The sequence below is a fragment of the Squalius cephalus genome (assembly GCF_949319135.1).
Source record: "Squalius cephalus genome assembly, chromosome: 18".
NCBI classification, from domain to species: domain Eukaryota; kingdom Metazoa; phylum Chordata; class Actinopteri; order Cypriniformes; family Leuciscidae; genus Squalius; species Squalius cephalus.
Window position 1 is genome coordinate 9,381,283 of NC_137139.1, and position 20,703 is coordinate 9,401,985.

A 20,703-nucleotide genomic window follows, 5' to 3' on the forward strand; every position below is an offset into this window, starting at 1 on the left:
TACAAAATAAAATAAAATTTCACTCTTAAAAGACAATAGTGTCATTATTCAGCTCAACTGTTCAATGTTGATTCGATTTATTTGAAAACAATGTGAATGTTGCAGTGCTCATCTCTGTAACTCCTTTCATTAGAAAATTAGCATGTTTTGGCAAAATTAATATTTGCCATTTAGCTCCAATCACATTTAGCTACTTTTCAGATTTTCTTAACCAAAAGAAAACATCTCCCTGAAAAATAAAACAATAATTTTATATATATTGAGCCTTTTTTCAACCATAGAAACCCATAAAGAAAAGGCTTTATGTACCAAGACAGTTTTAAGAAGATCAAATTCAGTCATGTCACTTAACCCCTCCCATCTCTGACCCAAACACTCTGTGAGAGGTTAAAAAAAACCTCTCTCTCTTTCTCTCCGAAAACTGCACCTGTATCCTCCCTTACACCGAAATGTTATAGATGAATATGGTGTATATTAAGTGGATCTTGAGGCTGTTTGCTGTTTTAATCATATTGAATTGCGTGGTTTTAGTCTATTACAGGAACCACAACACCTCTGGGTAAGTAATACATTTGATCCTAATGATTTTACAGATGGTAGCAATCTGGTTCCATCAACAAAAAGGGAACCCGTCAGCTTTTCGTTTATCGCAAACAATAAGCTCTGTTATCAACAAGTTTGATACTTAATCATGTTTTGTCCACCAATATCATTTTCAATGTTTTGAATTTTTCATAGGTTTATGAATTCTGAAGTCCAAATACAACTAGGTGGAATGTTGCCTAACTAGTTACAAATACTTGTGTTACAGTGCTTGACAGGGATGGGCAGTATTTCAGATACATGTATTTAAAATACATATGTGAAATACAAAATACTATTTTGTATTTTAAAGCCTTTGGAAAAAATCAAATGTAATTTGTATTTAAATACATTTAAGATGAGTATTTTTGTATTTTCAAAATACATAAAATACTTTTTGCCAGTCAACCTCTTTATCAGGGTACTGATTTTGTGCATCAACTAGTTCAGACATTCACTAGCTCAGCATTAGATCAGCAATTTTTGGAATAAGGTGAGAATGTCATGATCAATTCTACTTGTTGATTAAAGTTAAAATAGTGCATTAATAGTGTCGGTCGGTCGGTCGTCTGTACATGTGAAAAAACCTATTGTGAGTAAAAGTTTATAATGGAATCTTCTGCCTTCATCATCTTTTTCATCATCTTACACCAAACTGTGACAACTTCATTTAACATGAAAGAATAAAAGAGCACAGACAAGTGAGAAAATAGCATACGCCAATCAGTCTTGACCGGTTGTTGATTTTTATCAACTACCTTGTCAAATGTGTTTAAAGCATTACTGCATGTTAGGGCTGGGTGATATGACACAACATATCATAGCGATGATATAAAGTGTGAATTGGATCTTTTTCTAAATCGTTTACATAGATGGGCCTATTTGTGGGGTAAGTAAATATCCGTGCAGCTTTTAGTGGGCAGGAATTATTGTAATGTTGGAGTGGAAAAACAAACACTGATGAATGATACACCACACAAATCTTCAGCTTTTAGTTTTATTGTACATAAATAATAATAATAATAAAGGGGTAAATAGTGTCAAATTAATCTAAATTCATTCTAATTTTAAATTTTAGATGCACTTTCTAATTTTAATAAACTTATAGAAACAAATAAACTTTACATAAAATAAACATAAAATTACTTAAAAAGCATTGGTCTACCTGCAAAAAAAAAAAAAAAAAAAAACTCAAAAGAGTTTGAAAATTGGTTTATGCTGTGGAATCAAAACTGATATTGAGAATTGTGAAACCATGATATTGTTACTGTGAAGTGAAATTGAGATTTTGGTCATATCGCCCATCCATATTCTTTGCTAGATAGCAGAAAAGGTTACCACAGTTTTACATACAGTATGAATTTTTTAATAGTGACTACATTGTAACCAGAAATAAGTATATAAATGGCTGCCATTTTGCATAAGTTTATTTGTAATTGCAAGAAAGAAAGAAAGAAAGAGAGGGCAGAGATGTGGTTAGGAATGTAAAGTCAGTACGCCTATGTAGTTTCTTCATTCACTGTGACCTATACCTGCACTGGATGGCCAATTTCACATGTATTTTGTGTATTTTCAAAATACACAAAATACTGTATTTGTATTTACATACATTTTTCCACACAGTATTTTGTATTTGTATTTTAAATACATTTCCATGTATTTATGCCCATCTCTGGTGCTTGAGTACATTTTTCATTTTTTTCTTCTTTCTTCTTGGGTATAATTAAATTGTGGTAGTCTACTTTTATTTGAGTTGAAAAGAAAAATAGTGTTCAACATCGCTGCTTATAGACAAAGGTGCTGACAGAGCAACGGGCGACCTGTGTTGCCATAGTAACAAATTACACTTTCACATGCATATGACTGACAAATGAATCATGCAATATTTTGGGGTCAAGCACTGAAAGTGCATAGGCACCGCTTCAAATCGTTGGCATTCTTCTTCTTCTTATTATTCTGTATGGAAGTCTATGGCAGCCCATAGAACCGCTTGCGGGAAAGTTATGAAATTTGGCACACTGATATAAGACAGTCTGAACAGTCACCATAGCAATCCCTCTAGCACCACCAACTGTCCAAAGTTTCACTCATGTTTATGCTAATAACTTTTGAACCGTAAAGGTTAGAAACTAAAGTCTTGTTTCCTCTGATTACGTGGCTCAAGCCGATTCGATTGGGTGCCTATGACATAATTTTCTGTCATGGAAATCTTTCCGCCATTTTGAATTCTCAGAAAAAAATATTTTTCGAACTCCTCCAAGACGGTTGCTTAGATTTTCACGAAAACTAAACCAGATCATCTTCAGACCATGCAAACAAAAAGTTATGGAATTCAAGTTGATTCGTCAAACCATTCTCGAATACCGCACAAACTAATTTTACGTAGCGCTTGTGAAAACAGACTTAAGGCTGTATGTCCGCCAACGCTTTATCGTATTCAGACCAAACTTGGTATATGTCATCACAAGCATGACCTGAGGCATACTGCTGCGTTTCGGTGCAGCGCCACCTACTGATCCGGAGATACGAAAAATGGCTATTTTTGCTTATAACTTCTGAACGATTTGTCCAAAAATCATAAAAGTGGTCTCGTTAGATTCAGGGCGTCATGCCGAGTTGACTAATATCTAATGTTCCCATATCGGCCATTTTGGACGTCGGCCATTTTGAATTTTGTACTAAAATGCTGTATTTTATGAACGCATGAACGTATCGTTACGAAACTCGGTATGGGTCATCAATACGATGCCCTGAAGGAGCCTGAGAAGTTTCGAACCAGTGCCACCTGGTGGTAAAATTTATTTTTCAAATGCTTATAACTCTAGGTATGGTTGACTTATTTTCACGCTAGTCATCTCCATCCTTGCCGAGTCCAACGATACCAAACATGCTAGGTTTCGCCTTACTGTTTTTGTAGCATTGTAATTTAGCGCATTAGCGCAAAAAACATTTGCCAATATCTTCGAAACCATTAGACCGATCGAGACGAAACCATCGTAGGAAGTTTGGAAACATGGGTCGTTGGCTAAATACTAATACCCAAATGTCAAAATATTAATAGTAAGTGGCAAGAAAATGCAAACAAAGTCAGGTGTGGGTCATTATATGTTAATACATATAAATGTCTGTAACTCCAAAATGAAATGAGAGATTTTCACCAAATTTGACACACCCATGTATGGGCTCACTATGAGGACACATAAAAAAAAATTGTAGGATTGTGCCTCTTGTTGGTGCTATAATAGAACAAAACATGAAATTGCTATTGACTTCAATACAGTATTGTGATATAAAATGCTATACTTAACGAATGCATTGGTGTAACATTATGAAACTCAATATGTGTCATCAGCACCATGCCCTGAAGGTACTCAAAGGATTTCGAGACAGCGCCACCTTTTGGTAAAAAAGTTATAACAAAGTTTCCAAAAATGCTAATAACATTTGAATAAATCTGCCTATTGTAATGACTGGTCTTAATAGATTCCTTGGGTCACGCCAAGAACATAGATACTCCTAAACTGTTTGTCCGATTTTCACCAAAATCGAATCGTATCATCTCCAGACTGTGCCGACTAAAAGTTATGGATTTCGTGTTGATATACAAAACTGTTTTCATATACCGCAGCAGCAAATTTGAGGCATGATGCCAAAAGAACTATTCAGGCTTTATATCTGCAATGCCTTGACATATTGACACCAAACTTTGTTTGTCTCATTGTCACTTCACTCTGACCATATCACATCAATTTCATAACTGCACCACCTATTGCTTGAAAGGGATAATCCATTAAATCATATTTTTAGTTACTGTACATATGAATATTCAGCTATTTAGCCTTAAATCATCTTAAAATGTCTTTAATTGCTCCTTGCTGCAGTTGGTCTGACACTCCCAGCCATTTTAGCATGTCTTATCGTTTGGCCCCAGGGCAATTCCACGCAAAAATGTCACATCCATAACGCCAACTAAATACCATGGCATTGTGTTGGTGTTATGGATGTGACAGTTTTGCGCGGAATTGCCCCCCAATAATTGCTGCTTTCAGCTATATTTTTTCACTGTTATTGCTGATGTTGGGTTTATTTCAGCTTTGTACAAAGTTTGCTTCGTACATTTAATTTAACTGCAAAGAGGGCAAGCTTTACCATCAAACTGAACCGTGTGAAATGTTCATGTATTTTAGACACTTACATTGTTCTTGCTCCATCCATGCAATAACTGCATCCTTTTATGAACTGAGTTTTGTATTTACTTCAACTGCTCAGTGCTCTGGTAATACCAATGGTTTCAAAAGCTGCCAGAATTACAATTTAAAATCAGAATATGAGCATAGCTCACTTACATTCACTAAAATATTGAAACGTTATCGATAATGATTCAAAACGCCAGTGCCAGTGATTGAATGTCAAAGCAAACTGGAAGTTTTGATTTTGCACCTGAGTCAGACCTGTCTGTTATTGTCTGAAGTGCAGGGCTTTTTCACGGTTTGAAAAGGTCCATGGAGACTGGCACTTTTCTGTGTTTTAATCCCATAATGTCTTTGGTCCTCTTACTTACCCTTCTTTGCTTTTGCCCTTCTTACAATCAAATGATCTTACTTGGACTTCATTTTCAAAATTAATAATAAATCAATCGCTCTCGGCAACAGGGATAGCTTATGTTTGCTCAGCATAGCGTCAAACATGACAATTTAACCAGACTTTAATCATCTGACATCCACACACTCACACAAAATATAGCATAACAAGTGATTTCTATAAGCTATTTTTTGTTAGTCGGTCATTTTTGACCAGGAACACCACAGTGTGACTCTGTGCCAATTTTTTACAAAATAAACGTTTTTCAAAATAAACTTCCTGGTGCCATGAGTACAGCAGGCGTAATGATATGACGCAGCGCCTGAAAATACAGTAGGTCTAATAGGTTAGACAAACTTAGTCCCGGTCACGTTGGAAGTTATGAGCTGGGGACTATTTTCAGGCGCTGCGTCATATCATTACGCCTGCTGCATTCATGGTACAGCAGCAAAGTTTCTTGATTATTACGCATGAATGAGAGTATACTTCCTAGCCATATCAGCCTAGAAAATCGCAACTTTACATTTTCTGTCGGTCTTAGTACACGATGTAACTACAGAAGAGTCAAGTTTTAAATAGGAAAAATATCGAAACTCTTTGGTAATTTTTTTGAGAGAGATGCTAATGGTCCTGTCCGATTCAATGATCTATGCTACGCTATGCTAAAAGTGGTACCGCCAGACCCGGAGATCAGCTGAATGGATTCGAAAATGGTAAAACTCAACTGTTTAACTCTGGGGGAGTTGTAAAATGAGCCTATTTCCAAAAAAAGTGGAGTAGGCCTATCCCTTTAAATACACATTCATATTTCCAGTGGTGAAATATCCCTTTAATTTTGTCTAATATTGTTATGAGTGTGTTTGTGAGATGTTTGTTGTTCTTTTTCATGAGAGATGAGACGGGAGAAGATGTTTCACAGTTGCGCTGCTCAACAGTCCGTAAGATATTTTCCATCATCACTCCAGCAAGGTTAGTCCAATTTCATTTCCATGCCTTTTCACACATTATATCAATGTTTTCATCAATTGACAGCTAACATCCTACAGATAATTTCTCTCATTCTTTACGATAGCAGTAATTTTAGTACTGATATGACGAGCTTCTCTGAGAAAGTCTCTGAGTTACTGACCTGCCCATACAAGTCCAATATCACCCAAAAGGAGCTGAATAGGTGAGTGGATCTTCCTCTCTGTCTTTCTGAAGAGAGCTGAATTTATTCACCATTTCACACATCAACACACACTGACTCTGTTTCAAAAGCTACTAAGGTGCTGCCTTCAGCATATTAGCAGCTACTTATTTTACCATTTACTGCACTTTGTTATCCTTCTCGTTATTTCCCTTTAGTCTCACACATTCACAGAAAATAACATACTTCCGCATTGAAAAAAAAAAGGTGGATATATAACTGCGTTTCCACCGCAGGAACTTCCCCTGGAACTAGGGACTTTGGGTTGGTACTTGGTGTGTTTCCACCACAGGAACCAGGATCTAAATGAAGTTATGGGTAAAAATCCCTGCTCGCAAAGTAGAACTTTTTCAAAGTTCAGGCCTGTATAAATATCAATGCCCCACTGTACATCTCTTTGGCCCCATTGGTGCGGTGTCTAGGGTTATGGCTAGCGCTCCCCAGCCCGTCCTGCTGGCTCATTCGCACCATCAGACTCGGCTATGCATTTCAGGTCGCTTGGCGTCCCCCTGTGAGAGTTCTGAACCGGGCCCTTGACCAGCCACCGTTCCAAATGTTGACGCAGAAACACATTTTCAGATGCAACACCAATATTAGTTTGCAGTGATCGACCTGAAGGACGCGTCCGTTTATGTCTTGATTCTCCCCTCAACACAGGCCTTTTCTACGCTTTGCGTTCAAGGTTCGAGCATATCAGTACAAAGTCCTACCCTTTGGGTAAAAAAAGTTCCACATAATTTCGGTGGAAATGCGGTTTATGCGTGATCTCAATCGTGAAGATTGACTTTTCACAGATTCATTATGCGTCAGGAAGCTCACGCTGCAGACTGACTGTCATGAATGTGCTCATTTGCTCAATCCCCTGTGGATTACAGGTAATAATGTTTCTTACAGGTAATAATGTTTCTTGCACAGAACGATCATTTCGCTTCATAAGACCCCATTGTATCGTCAGGAGCCACGTGTACTGATTTTTTTTTTAACTCTCAAAGTGATGAATAAAAAATGTGAATAAAAAAAGAGGGGAAAAAAAGGTTCAGTACAATGTACTTGTAATTGTGTTGTATTACAGGTTTGGTGGTATGGTTAGGTTTAAGGGTAGCTTAAGTTGTAAGGGAAGTGTCAACATTTTGTAATTACAGAAATGCATTACAGCTGTTTTTTTTATATATATATATTTGTACAATGTAAAAACATGTATGTACACATAAGTGCATTGTATCAAATTATTTATTTCAATCTGAGTAGTTCAACCACTTCATATAAAGTGCCACCCAAAAAGCACAGACATTAAAAATAAATATAAATATATCCTTTTGTGTTCATTCAAGAAAGAGGGTGATGACAAAAAAAAAAAAAAAATGTTAGGATAAACTATTCTTTTAAAATGCTGCAGGAAGCTCACTAGTTTGTAGTTTATGGAAAAGAGTGATAGACAATATGCCAGTACATTGTTGTAACACATGTGTGTAGACAGGCAGATGAAGACAAGGATGAATAAAGTTCCAACACACAGTTTAACAGAATAATCCCAACAGGTATGAGTCTAAACAGGCAGCAGAGTACACACACATAACTTGAACCGTAGACCGAACTGAGAATGAATGTGAGGGATGAACTTATAAAGCAAAAACAAACGAGGATTTAATAGAACACTGCTGACACGGATGAACTAATAATGACTGTAACCAAGGAGATATCTGAGACGGGAATCTGAACAAAGACGTGACAAATGACAACAACCTGAAAGTCCATGAAAACAACACTAAACATAATCTGACAATTGTAGGGCAACATTTTCTATTTTAATAAATTATACATTTTAAGCATTATATGTATTTAATTAATTTTTTCTCTCTGGCTTTCTCTTCCTCTCTACATAGAGCATTCTTGCATTTTTGTTGTAATGCCTCAGGCCATTTATACCTGACGAAGCAAAACACAGCTGTGCATCAAATAATTCCCTATGAGTCTGACGTATATCCCAACTACACAATGAATGCAGCACTTCACAACATGCTACCTGAGGTATGTGTCATATACAGCCAAAATAATCACCTGCTTCCTAAAATATGAACTCTTTTATACTTAGTAGTATATTTATATTTATACAGGCCACAGTGATAGAAAATGTATATAATGGGCCCTATCATACACCTAGCGCAATGCGGCGACACATGTGTTTTGCTAGTTTCAGCCCGACGCAGTTTTCATTTTCACGTCCTGCGCCACATTGTTTAAATAGCAAATGCGTTTGCGCCCATCTGTTCGCCCATGGGTGGCTGGTCTGAAAATGAGGTGTGTTCAGGCGCACTGTTGGCGCGTTGCTATTATGAGGAAACTGAAATAGACTGAGCCATTGACCAACTGAAACCTGGTCTAAAGTCAATGGCGCAGTATTTTTTTGTTATTTAAAGAGCGCGTTAGTAATGTGCGCCTATAGGCGGGTCCACAACACGAGTACACTCTGCTTATTACACACTCTGCTTATTACATACACAGGGACGCACAGCAACTAGCCAAATATAAAAAATAAAAGGATAACAATGTAAAAGATTAATATTGTGTACATGGAATCCGGCTTGTCCCGTAGATCTTCTGCTTGCGCTTTAACCTCGCACACGAGCAGATTCTTTCCACTTACAAATCCACCATGGCGTGAGCGCAACTGGCTTTTAAAGGGAATGGGAGATGAGACTCTGATTGGTTTATTGCACGTAATGCCCAAAGCACACCCATTACTCATTAAGAGATTAGGGACAACCCTTTTAGGCCGCCGACCATTTTTCCTGTCATTAAACTAGCAAAAGTGGATTCGGACACACCCTAAGTGCATTTGCACCGTGCGCTTTAGACCATGTGCTTAAATCATTAAAATAGAGCCCAATGTGTTTAATGGACTCATTGATTTGGTCTGAAGGCCTTTCCCTGGAGTGAGCGTCGTCTGGGTCGATGTGCTGTGGTGGGCAGTGGAGGGATTCTGAAGAACAGCAATTGTGGAAGAGAGATTGACAGTGCTGACTATGTCATCAGGTACAACCCAACTGTTGCACTCTACACAGAAAGTTTATAAAAGTAGTAATTTTTGAGTATGTTAGCCCAGCTTGGTTTCTGAATGACAGCAAAGGTCAATTCAACAACCCCCACATTTTAGTGGAATGTTTGGTAAAGCAGGGTGTAGCAATGAGGAAGTACTCGTCTCTTTCAGGCATTAGTCTTTTGTTGAAAGGCTTTGTTGTTTTGTGTAGTACTCTCAGGTATTTGATCAATCTTAACCAATGAACTTTTCCGTTTGTTGCAGGTTTAATATGGCACCCGTTAACCCTCTGGGGTCTAAGGTTTTTTTGGGGCCCTTGGGATGTTTTGACATGCCCTGACATTTGTGCTTTTTTTTGTTATTTATAAACATGATAATGGCAAAGGTGTAAATTCACTCTATATAGCACAAACAGGGCTACCATAATATGCGAGCAACATGTATGTAGATGTTTGTATTTTTAAGAGAATAATGTTTATGCGTGGTTATTGAAAAAAAATAAAAATGAAAGTTGCTGAAATAAGACCACAAAACTCATACTAAATATGTGTCCACAAGACTTTTGACTAGTGGATGTTGTCGCTTCGAGTTCTGGCTTCAAAATTATGTGAAAATAGTCTTGCTTTATCGTTCACGTAAAACAATACATTGATTTAAATTGTGTAAGACAGGTTTTGCTTGGAAAGCCAATATGCGAGGGGGGGCGTGAAGGAGGAGTAGTTTACACCTGAGAATACAATGTCCCACCCATTATGCGTAATGACTCTGTATAATGAGCCATTCATTCAGGTGTGACAATGACTGAGCCAAGAATGAATACAAGGACAAAAGATATATTTAGAAGAAGACTTATATTGACCATTTAAGATTTTGCTTACATCTATCTCGTAAATATGTTTTGCTATTTTATTAAAAAGGTTACAATTACAACAATACATATGAGCAGAAATTGCTAAACAAACGCTTATTTGATGTGGCAGTATATTCTACAGTAAAAACTGTACCCAAATCTAGTCAACAAAATGTTGTCTTTCATATTTCGCCTGACTGTAACGTTGTTTTTATGAAATATTAGGGCATATAAATGTTAATTTGCAGTTTAATACGTTTCTTATACAAATAGCCTACATTTTATTTCAACATATTTCAGTCCATTTTTACTCATCTCATACAGTTTGCTAAAACATCATCATTCATTCACACACAGAAAGCGATTTAAATTTAAACATCTTTTTGCGAGCTGTGGTAAACAGCGCGCATCTCTGCCCTTCATTCATTCACACACAGAAACGCGATTCACTTGAGAAGGAAAAAAAACTTACTACAGTATTCCTCAGCTCAGTCGGATCCTTACTCCTCGAAATACCCGCACTTCTGAGGTACATTTTCCATTATTATTATTCCTCACAGCGCTGCGAGATGGTGTAAACAAGTAGGCTACAATGATCTGATTAAACTTGTGTTTTCTCGAGCTGATATGGGGGCGTTCACAGGCTTGTGTGGATTGCCTCAGTTATTTGCGTTTGAATAGCGCGCGCTCTCCGTGGGCGGGGTCACATTAAAAATAATTAGATGAGAATGACTGACATCTTGCTCTTTTCTTACAGATTACATGAACTGAGAATATTAGTTTTTTTTTATAAATTACTTCATTTAAAAGAAGAGAATTCAAACTTCATGCCTGTGTGTCTGTATACCTGTTTGACTGAGTATTCGCTGAGTTATTGTTCATTTTCGGACGCGTTTCAGAATGGACTTAACTGACAGAGAGAAGGCAGAACTCGCTTCGTGTTTATTTTTCTTTATTTGGCAAAAAGCACAACACTTTGTTTTTATTGTGAGTATACACAAAAATAATACACATTTAACAGAATCGATTGATGTATGAAACTTTGTAATATCAAAGTCAACAGATTATTTTGGAGTCTCCTTTGCACTGATAAGGAAAAAAGTGAGCAGATCACGCCGGCGTGATTGCCGACCTCAGAGGGTTAATGACAGTGATGTTGGGCTAAAGACTGATTTACTCACAGTCAATCCCAGTCAGATCCGGAGAGGGTGAGAAACCATTTACAAAAGAATATACAAAATTGAAACATTTTATAGTTTATGTATTTGTTTATATTATGTTCTTGATAGTGAATCTAAAACTTAGCTGCTTACTATAAGGTAAAATGTCAGAGATATGGTTCAATTCTGTCATGATTTTCAACAATAACTCAGAACTGTAGGGGAGCGCGGGGCACAAAGTAACACGGGGCTAGTTGTAACACGCTTGTTTTAAATACTTCAGCACATGCTTGGATGACGAAACTTTGTGTATTTAGTTGCCATATCAACACTATATAGAAAAAAAAATCCGCCAAATTTTTTTTTTTTTTTTGGAAGATATCCATAGACATTTATTAAACCATAGCAAAAGTAAATTTCTTAAGTTAATTTTTCATCTCTATTTTTGTTTATTTAAAATAAGACAAATCTGATATTATTTTAATCTCCAAGATGTTATTTAACAGTTGAGATAGTTCTTTAATGTTTCGCTAACTAGCAGAAGACACTATAGCAGGGTTTTAATCCCAGTTGTGCAGGCGGGGCATGTTAACACTGCGTAATGTGCCCCTATTAGCAGTGTTGTGCCTGAACGCGTTCATTGAACGATAGTTCATGAACTCGTTCATATTTTGGGTGAACGTGAACTTAACGTACTACTGTCTGATGAACGTGTGAACTCGTTCATTCTGGTGTCTGTGAACGGCACGCTCTCTCAGTTTAACTTCGTTCAATAGAGTGCCAGATTTCTATTGAGACTTCCAGACGAAAACCCAGCTAAAACACACCGTAAACCGGCCTTAATATGTAGCGGAAAAAACACCCAATCTGGCAACACCAGCCACCAGTGTCTACTGACTCTCTTGTTCGATCTCGTTCATTAAAATGAACAAATCTTTTTTCGAGTCATTCGTTCATTTAAGGGGCTTTAAATCAATGTTATACTATTAACTGGCAAATTCCCAGAACACATCCACCTACGCAATCTTGATCATATTCTGAATTAAGAAATATAATGCAGTCAAAAATCGTTTACAGGGAACATAAATAATTACTTTACCTTCCGAGTCTTTCGTTCATTTGTCACGTGACAGACGCAATGAATGAACGACTCATCACTTACGTTACAAATCAAAACAAAAAGCAGCAAGGAGGCGTCGTATGATCATTTAAACGAGTTTTATGGCAAGGTCGGTGAGGATGGGACAAATCTGACGCATAGCTTCAGTGTTAAAACTGATAAAATAATTGCCTGTGGTTATATATGGGCTGTTGCAATCATTTTGAAAAATAATATCTTGCAGCAACATGGAAAAAAAGAACTATGAACTAGTTCATTTTTGGAACTGTGAACTTAGTTCAAAATTTTGAAGTATGAACCATGAACTAAACTAGTTAATTTTAAAATTTGTGAACTGAACTTTGAACTAGTTCATGTAGAAAGTGAACTTTCCCAACACTGCCTATTAGAAATATGCTATTATATTCTATACTTGTATTAATTTTATTGAGAAAACGTGAGAAAAAGGTGAATAAAGACTGAGAGTCAATGTTCAGAAATTACTAATTATTTATTTGTTTTGAACTATGTTGTATAGCTGTGTTTTCATATGTTCGTAATCAAAACTCAAAAATGAGTTTATATTTAATTATTAAAAATTGTCATTTGTTATATGAAAACGTTTTTTAACTGTATTTTATTTAGAAAATATTTTAGTTTTTTTTTTTTTAGTTTTTTTTATTAGATCAGATAACATTTTAAGCTGTCATATGTTATGTTACAATGTGCCCCTCACATGTTACAATGTACCCCACCTATGGGGCATGTTGTCACATTTCACTTCCATTCTTTCGGGGTATATCAAGAAAAAAGTATATACTGTATTAATAAAACAAAAACACATAATTGTACTAGACATGTGGGAAATTAATGTGGGAAAAAATAAATACTCTGAACCATAAGTAGATTTACACAAACTGAGAAAGTCAAAAAGCGTTACTTTGTGCCCCGCTCTCCCCTACAGACAGGTCTACTGTGAGCTATGAGGCTGTTATCAATGGTAAATGCCTAGGGTCAGCAACCTTATGGCACGCGGACCGATCATTACTGAAGCGAATGGTTTTGTCGGATCTGTATGCTAGTGCAGGTTAAAATCTCACATTCAGGTGAAAATCAAGTTTTTAATATTGTTTATATGTCAATGTGGTGTTTTAATATGCCTTAAAGTCCTCCTGTCAATCATTTAATCCCTTAAACTTCCTCTTTGATCACCAAAATGGCATATTTAAACATTTTTTTTTTCTGTGAAAAAAAAATTCATGCCTTTAAATAGCTTGAATGTAACTCTACACCCTTGCTTTTTATTTAGTATGTGCGGATTCATTAATATGCAAATGAGCCCCGCCTCCACTCATACTTTCTCCACTGATGTTCTAGCAAGCAAGCAAGCACATTTTATTTACGTAGCACTTTTCCAAACAAATCACTGCAGTTCAAAGGGCTTTACAGGCACATAAATTAAAAAAAAGAGAGAGAAAAATACAAGTAAAATACAAGAATAAAAAATAAAATTGAGGATTTATTAAAATTAAGAAAAATATTAAATTAAAAACATTGTAAAATATTATAGGAAGGCTAGACTAAAGAGATTTGTTTTTAAATTTAGACTTAAAACTATTTATATTTTCAGCACATCGGTTAAAGCAGCATCACTAAATCTTTTAGTTATACTGTGTGGTGCTATTAAAAGAAAAGAATCCGATGATCTGAGAGTCCTTATATAATGTAAGCAGTTTTAAAAGATAGTCTGTAGCAAGTCCATGCAGTGCCTTATAAACTACTAAAAGGTTTTTAAAATCAACACGAAAACTAACAGGTAACCAATGTAATGATATTAGTATAGGTGTAATGTGTTCTCTCTTCTTGGTCTTTGTCAATACTCGAGCAGCAGAGTTTTGAATTAATTGTAGTCTTTGGTAGGCCAGAAAGGAGGGCATTACAATAGTCAAGCCTGCTAGTTATAAATGTATGCATTATTTTTTTCTGTATTGCTCAGAGAGAGAAATGGTCTTATTTTAGCAATGTTCTTTAGATGATAAAATGCTATTTTAGTAATATTACGTACATGCGCTTTAAAATTAAAATCAGAGTCAAAGACAACACCTCCATTTTTTGCCACTTTGCTTGGGTTCAATCCCAGGATATTTAGTTAGGGGTAATTTTTTCTCTCTGTGCTTTTGATCCAATTATCAAAACTTCTGTTTTGTCTTTGTTGAGTTGTAAGAAATTGTGCGACATCCAGTCATTTATGTCTTGGATGCAATTTGCTAGTGAATCAATTTGACCAGTGTCATCAGGAAATACGGCTACATATAACTGTGTATCATCAGCATAACTGTGAAAGGAGATACCATGTAGGTAACATATTTAGATAAAAAAGTAGTGGTCCTAAAATTGATCACTGAGGAACTCCACACATTACCTCATTATGTTCAGAGAATGTATTATACTACAAATGTTCTTCCGCTAAGATATGATGAAAACCAATTTAAAACGGTTTCAGATAGGCCAACAGACTCGCTTAATCTATTTAAGAGAATCTGGTGATCCACTGTATCAAATGCAGCGCTCAAGTCAAGCAGCACCAGAACTGAAGGCCAATTTCTATCTAAGTTTATTCTTATGTCATTTACTACTTTAATAAGGGCGGTCTCTGTGCTATGATGTTTTCTAAAACCCGACTGAAACATCTCTAATATTGAATGTGTATTTAAAAATGTATTCAACTGATTAAAAACTATTTTCTGTAATATTTTAGTTAAAAATGCGAGATTTGAAATGGGTCTATAATTAGGAGTTAAAATATCTGAATTCCCTTTTTTATGTACAGGTTTTACTAGGGCCAATTTAAGATGGAAAAATGCCAAGCTGTAGGGAGTGATTTACCATCTCAAGGATATCATTAGAATTAAAGATCAATTTAAAAAGAGAGGAATTGGATCAAGTGATCAAATGGATGGTTTTAGTTCTGTTACTGCCTTTCTTAGGGTCTCAACATCAATCAAAGTAAACCTTTCCATTTGGAGAGTATTCTGTGCACTAGGCAAATGAGGGAGCATAGTAATCTTGTTTTTGTTTTTATTTGCTGAGTAGATTCCTGATCTAATATTTATAACTGTCATAGCTCGAAAGGAACAGTCAAAGGATTCAATAGCAAGTGAATACTGGTGTTTATTAACACAAAGTAAAGAGGTAGTGCAGGTCCAAAGAGATGGCAGGCAGAAGAATGCCAGGCTCGGCAACGCAGGACTCAGTGGGCAGACGGCAAACGGGAAACCAGCAACGGTCCTCAGAACAGGCAGAATCCAGAGTGCAGGAAACAGGAACTGAAGCGAGGAGAAATGACGGTGAGCAAACCGGAGAACCTCCACAACCATCTGACAAAGACAGGATGAGGTGACAAACAATATATAGCCTAGGACAGGCAGGCGAATTAATGTGAGAATGAAATACGGGCTTTATTTTGGACACATGAAAGACGGGATGAATCCTCCTGTACGCTGGAGGAAGGTTGAGGCGGACTGCCACCGGACTAATGATCTTGGTGACAGTAAACGGAGCGGAGAGGAATGTTTCTGGTTAAAAGTCACACTTTTTGACCAACGACGTATACGGGAGGCTTAGACCGGTGGCGATCGGCTTTAGCCTTGGTGTAGAGCCCCCACCTGGAGTAGAGTCTCACGGGCTCTAGTCCATGTGCGGTGACACCTCTGGACGAAGGCGTGAGCGGAGGGGACCGCGACTTCGGATTCCAGACTGGAAAAAAATGGTGGCTGGTAACCTACACTAGTGATTCCCAACCCCCGGTCCCCGGACCGGTGCCGGTCCGTGGACCCGTTAGTACCGGGCCTTGAAATATTCCCAGAATAATGTTTATTTTTTATTTTTTTATAATAATAATAATTTTCTTTTTTATATGCTTTTTTAAGTGCTATGACATCATGTTATTTAATCCAAAACCTAAACAATAAGATTAAAATGTGTTTCTTTGAGCGCCTTGCGATTGCTTAGCAACGCGTCATATCTGAACGGACTGCAAAAAAGCGCGCTGCACCTGAAGTGACAGGGAAGTGGAGAGATGAGCGGGCCGCGATATTTTTTTCAATGGCTAATTTCATTGCGGACAGTTCTGGTAAAAGGAAAGGCGATGACCAACTCGAAAATAGCGAGAGAGAAAAAGTCACGCTTCATAAATACGATACCTCATACATTAGGTATGGATTTATGACAACAGGCGATTCCGTGGCACCAAATCCGTTGTGTATTATTTGTGGTGAAAAACTGTAAGCTGGTTTTCGTTCATATTTGTAAAGCAGACCTTTTTAAATTTCGTTTTATTGTATCCTGGAATTTTTGTGCATTGTTTTGGATGCATATGTTTTTTATGGATGCTCAGGAAGAACAGCTGGTCTTGTGCACAGCTACAAATATAGTAATATCAATAAGCAGTTCATGCTCACATTAAAATAGTTTTGTTCTCATTGGTCTGATTTGGTATTTTTTGTTAAAGGTTAAAGTTGAATCTCTAATTTTATACTTTTAAAAATGATTGGCTGAAATCACTAAGTTATGTGTTTGCTATTGTATTCTGAAACTGTCTGATTGTTGAAACTGGCACTTATTTTCATACAATTAGCCTTTGTTGTCACCTGTTGGTGTGTGAAAACACTAAGTTGCTGTTGAAGTGATTGTCTTTAGTGGTTCTGGAGAGATATGACAGGTGAAATGGACTGGTATTTTCATAAAATTTGCCATTACTGCCACCTGCTAGTGAGTGAGTGCTGTGTGAGTTGCTTTTGAAGTAGACCTAATTGTATGGCAGTAAAGGGAAATATTTTGTGAACCGGTCTGAAAGTTTAAAAAGATTGGTATATTCATACAAGTAGCCTTTGTTGCCATCTAGTTCATTATGCAAATAAATGATAGGCTGTTACTGTTTTACACAGTGATATGTTCCAAACGATGCATCTTAAAATTGACAACTGGTCCCTGGAATTTTTTTTATGAATATGCTGGTCCCTGGCACAAAAAAGGTTGGGAACCCCTGACCTACACTACACTCAAACGGAGATAGGCCCGTGGACGACACTGGCAACGTATTGTGTGCGTACTCCACCATTGAAAGATGTTGACTCCAGGAGGAAGGATTCTTGGAGACCAGACATCGCAACACCCTTTCCAAATCTTGGTTGGCTCTCTCGGTTTGGCCATTGCTCTGGGGGTGAAACCCTGAGGACAGACTGACAGTCGCTCCCAGTAACTTACAAAACTCTCGCCAAAATTTGGACACAAACTGGGGTCCTCTGTCAGAAACCACGTCTATCGGGAGGCCATGTAAGCGAAAGACGTGATCAACAACGGTCAACGCTGTCTCCTTGGCTGAGGGTAATTTGGGCAAGGGAATAAAATGAGCCGCCTTCGAGAACCGGTCCACCACAGTCAAAACGACCGTATTGCCCTGAGAGGGTGGGAGGGCGGTAATAAAATCTAGCGCTATGTGGGACCAGGGTCTCGAAGGGACAGGCAGCGGTTGAAGTAACCCATCAGGGGGTCGATTGGAAGTCTTACCAGTGGCACAAACCGAGCAAGCCAAAACAAAACTGTGAATGTCACGAGCCATAAGTGGCCACCAGAATCGTTGCTTGACTAAAAAACTAGTGTGATTGACTCCTGGATGACAAGCTACGTTGGAACAATGCCCCCACTGAACAACGTCGGACCGTAATCCCTCCGGCACAAACAAACGATTTGGTGGGCAACCGGGTGGAGGCGTTACCCCTTCTAAGGCCGACTTGACCTTCAACTCGACCTCCCATGTGAGTGTGGAGACAAATATGGTCTCGGGTAAAATGCACTCGGGAGTAGACGGGCATTCGGAACGGTCAAAAATATGCGATAAAGAGTCAGGTTTGATGTTTTTGGAACCCGGGCGGTACAAGAGAGAGAAATCAAAACGACCGAAAAAAGTGCCCACTGAGCCTGCCTGGAGTTCAATCTTTTGGCGGTTCTGATATATTCCAGGTTCTTGTGATCGGTCCAGACGATAAAAGGTACCCCCGACCCCTCTAACCAATGACGCCATTCTTCCAACGCTAACTTGACTGCCAACAACTCTCGGTTACCAATGTCGTAGTTACATTCGGCAGGCGATAAACGACGGGACAAAAACGCGCAGGGATGCATCTTGTCGTCTGTGGGAGAACGCTGGGATAGCACTGCTCCTACCCCCACCTCTGACGCATCGACCTCCACCACGAACTGACGTGATGGATCAGAGGCTATAAGGATGGGGGCTGAAACGAAGCGGCCTTTCAGTTTAGCAAACACAGCCTCAGCTGCGTCTGACCACCTGAACGCCGTTCTGGGGGAAGTCAAGGCAGTCAGATGCGCGGCTAGTTGGCTGAAGTTGCGAATAAAATGCCGGTAGAAGTTGGCGAACCCCAGAAACCTCTGTAGGGCCTTACGGGAATCTGGGCTTGGCCACTCCACCACAGCCTTATCCTTCTCAGGATCCATTCGTATTCCCTCAGACGAAATGATGTACCCTAGGAAAGGAACAGACTGTGCATGAAAAGCGCATTTGTCCGCCTTGACAAAAAGCCCATTCTCTAGGAACCTCTGAAGCACTCGTCTGACGTGTTGAACGTGCTCCTGGAGAGACGAAGAAAAAATCAATATGTCATCCAGGTAAACATATATGAACTGATATACCATGTCTCTCAACACATCATTGACGAGTGCCTGGAAGACCGCTGGGGAGTTGGAAAGCCCGAACGGGATAACCAAATATTCAAAGTGCCCCTGGGGGTGTTGAACGCAGTCTTCCATTCATCCCCCAACGAATCAAATGATATGCATTACGTAAATCCAATTTTGTGAAGATTGATGCTCCCTGCAACCTCTCGAAGGCTAAAGACATCAACGGCAAAGGATAAGTATTCTTTACCGTGATGCTGTTCAACCCCCGGTAATCAATACAAGGTCGCAGAGAGCCATCCTTCTTCCCCACAAAAAAGAATCCCGCCCCTGCTGGAGAAGAGGAAGGGCGGATGAACTCAGTTGCTAGAGAATCAGAAATATATTTCTCCATAGCCTCCCTTTCTGGAACAGAAAGCGAATATAACTTGCCCTTAGGTGGAGATGTACATGGCAGTAGATCTATAGCACAGTCATAGGGACGCGGAGGAAGAGAAGCAGCCCGGGACTTACTGAACACTTCCTTCAGGTCGAGATACTCTGGTGGCACGTTAGACCGATTCACTGGCTCCTCCTGCAACACAGAACGAGAAACAGACGGAACAGCAGACGAAAGACATGAGGCATAACATTGATTACTCCAACTGAACACAGTTCTGACCCCACTCTATCCTGGGTCCGTGTTTCACCAACCACGGATGACCCAGGACAATTGGAGCATGAGGTGACTGAGTGAGGTAGAGTGAGATCCTCTCAGTGTGGTTACCCGAAGTGATAAGTGTGATGGGTCCAGTGGTGTGAGTGATGCCCGGAAGTTCCTGTCCATTAAGTGCGTGGATGGTGATACTGTGCTCCAGAGGTGTGATGGGGATGTGAAGTTTGTGAGCCAATGAAAAGTCCATCAGATTCCCCTCTGCTCCCGAATCCACCAGCGCCTGGCTGTTGAAGGAGCGGCCTGCCCACTGGAGTCTCACCGGGAGGAGGGTGGCGTTCGAGGGTCTGGTCATGGAAAGCCCGCCCGACAGTAGCCTCCGTCCTACCGCCGGGCTTGGCCTTTTAAAGGACAGGTGGAAACGAAGTGGCCGGCCTCCCCATAGACACAGACCCCTCGAGCGAGCTCGACCTACCTGCATGGGTTCAGGATCGTTCGAGGGGCTGACGGTGTTCACACTTCGGAAACTGGGAAACTCAGCGGAATCCACCACTGGAGTCTGGAACGGTCGATTCTCTCTCTGTTGTAAGCGTGCATTGACTCGTAGTGCAAGTTCAACCAGTTCATCAAGAGTCTTGGGTAATTCCAATGTGTAAATTTCCTTTTGAACACGGTCAGCCAACCCATGCAGGAACATGTCCCACTGCGCCTCCTCGTTCCATTTGCACTCGGCGGCCAACGTCCGGAACTGGATGGAATAGTCGGAAACAGAGTTGTTGTTCTGTCGGAGATCGGCAAGTTGGCAGGCCGCCTTGCGTCCGGCGACCGCGCGGTCGAACACGCGCCTCATCTCTTGC

General features: G+C 39.0%; 1 protein-coding gene across 1 annotated transcript in view; it reads left to right on the forward strand.

Annotated features, from left to right (window-relative positions):
* Positions 1-441: 441 nt before the first annotated feature.
* LOC307145423 (alpha-2,8-sialyltransferase 8E-like) overlaps positions 442-20,703 on the forward strand; it is a 39,609-nt gene continuing 19,347 nt past the window's right edge. The window contains exons 1-7 of the mRNA XM_079848539.1: positions 442-559; positions 6,055-6,132; positions 6,236-6,334; positions 8,236-8,380; positions 9,273-9,385; positions 9,654-9,669; positions 11,377-11,447. Of these exons, the coding sequence (XP_079704665.1) occupies positions 459-559; positions 6,055-6,132; positions 6,236-6,334; positions 8,236-8,380; positions 9,273-9,385; positions 9,654-9,669; positions 11,377-11,447 (623 nt within the window). The 5' untranslated portion in view covers positions 442-458. The remainder of the gene's footprint in view (positions 560-6,054; positions 6,133-6,235; positions 6,335-8,235; positions 8,381-9,272; positions 9,386-9,653; positions 9,670-11,376; positions 11,448-20,703) is intronic.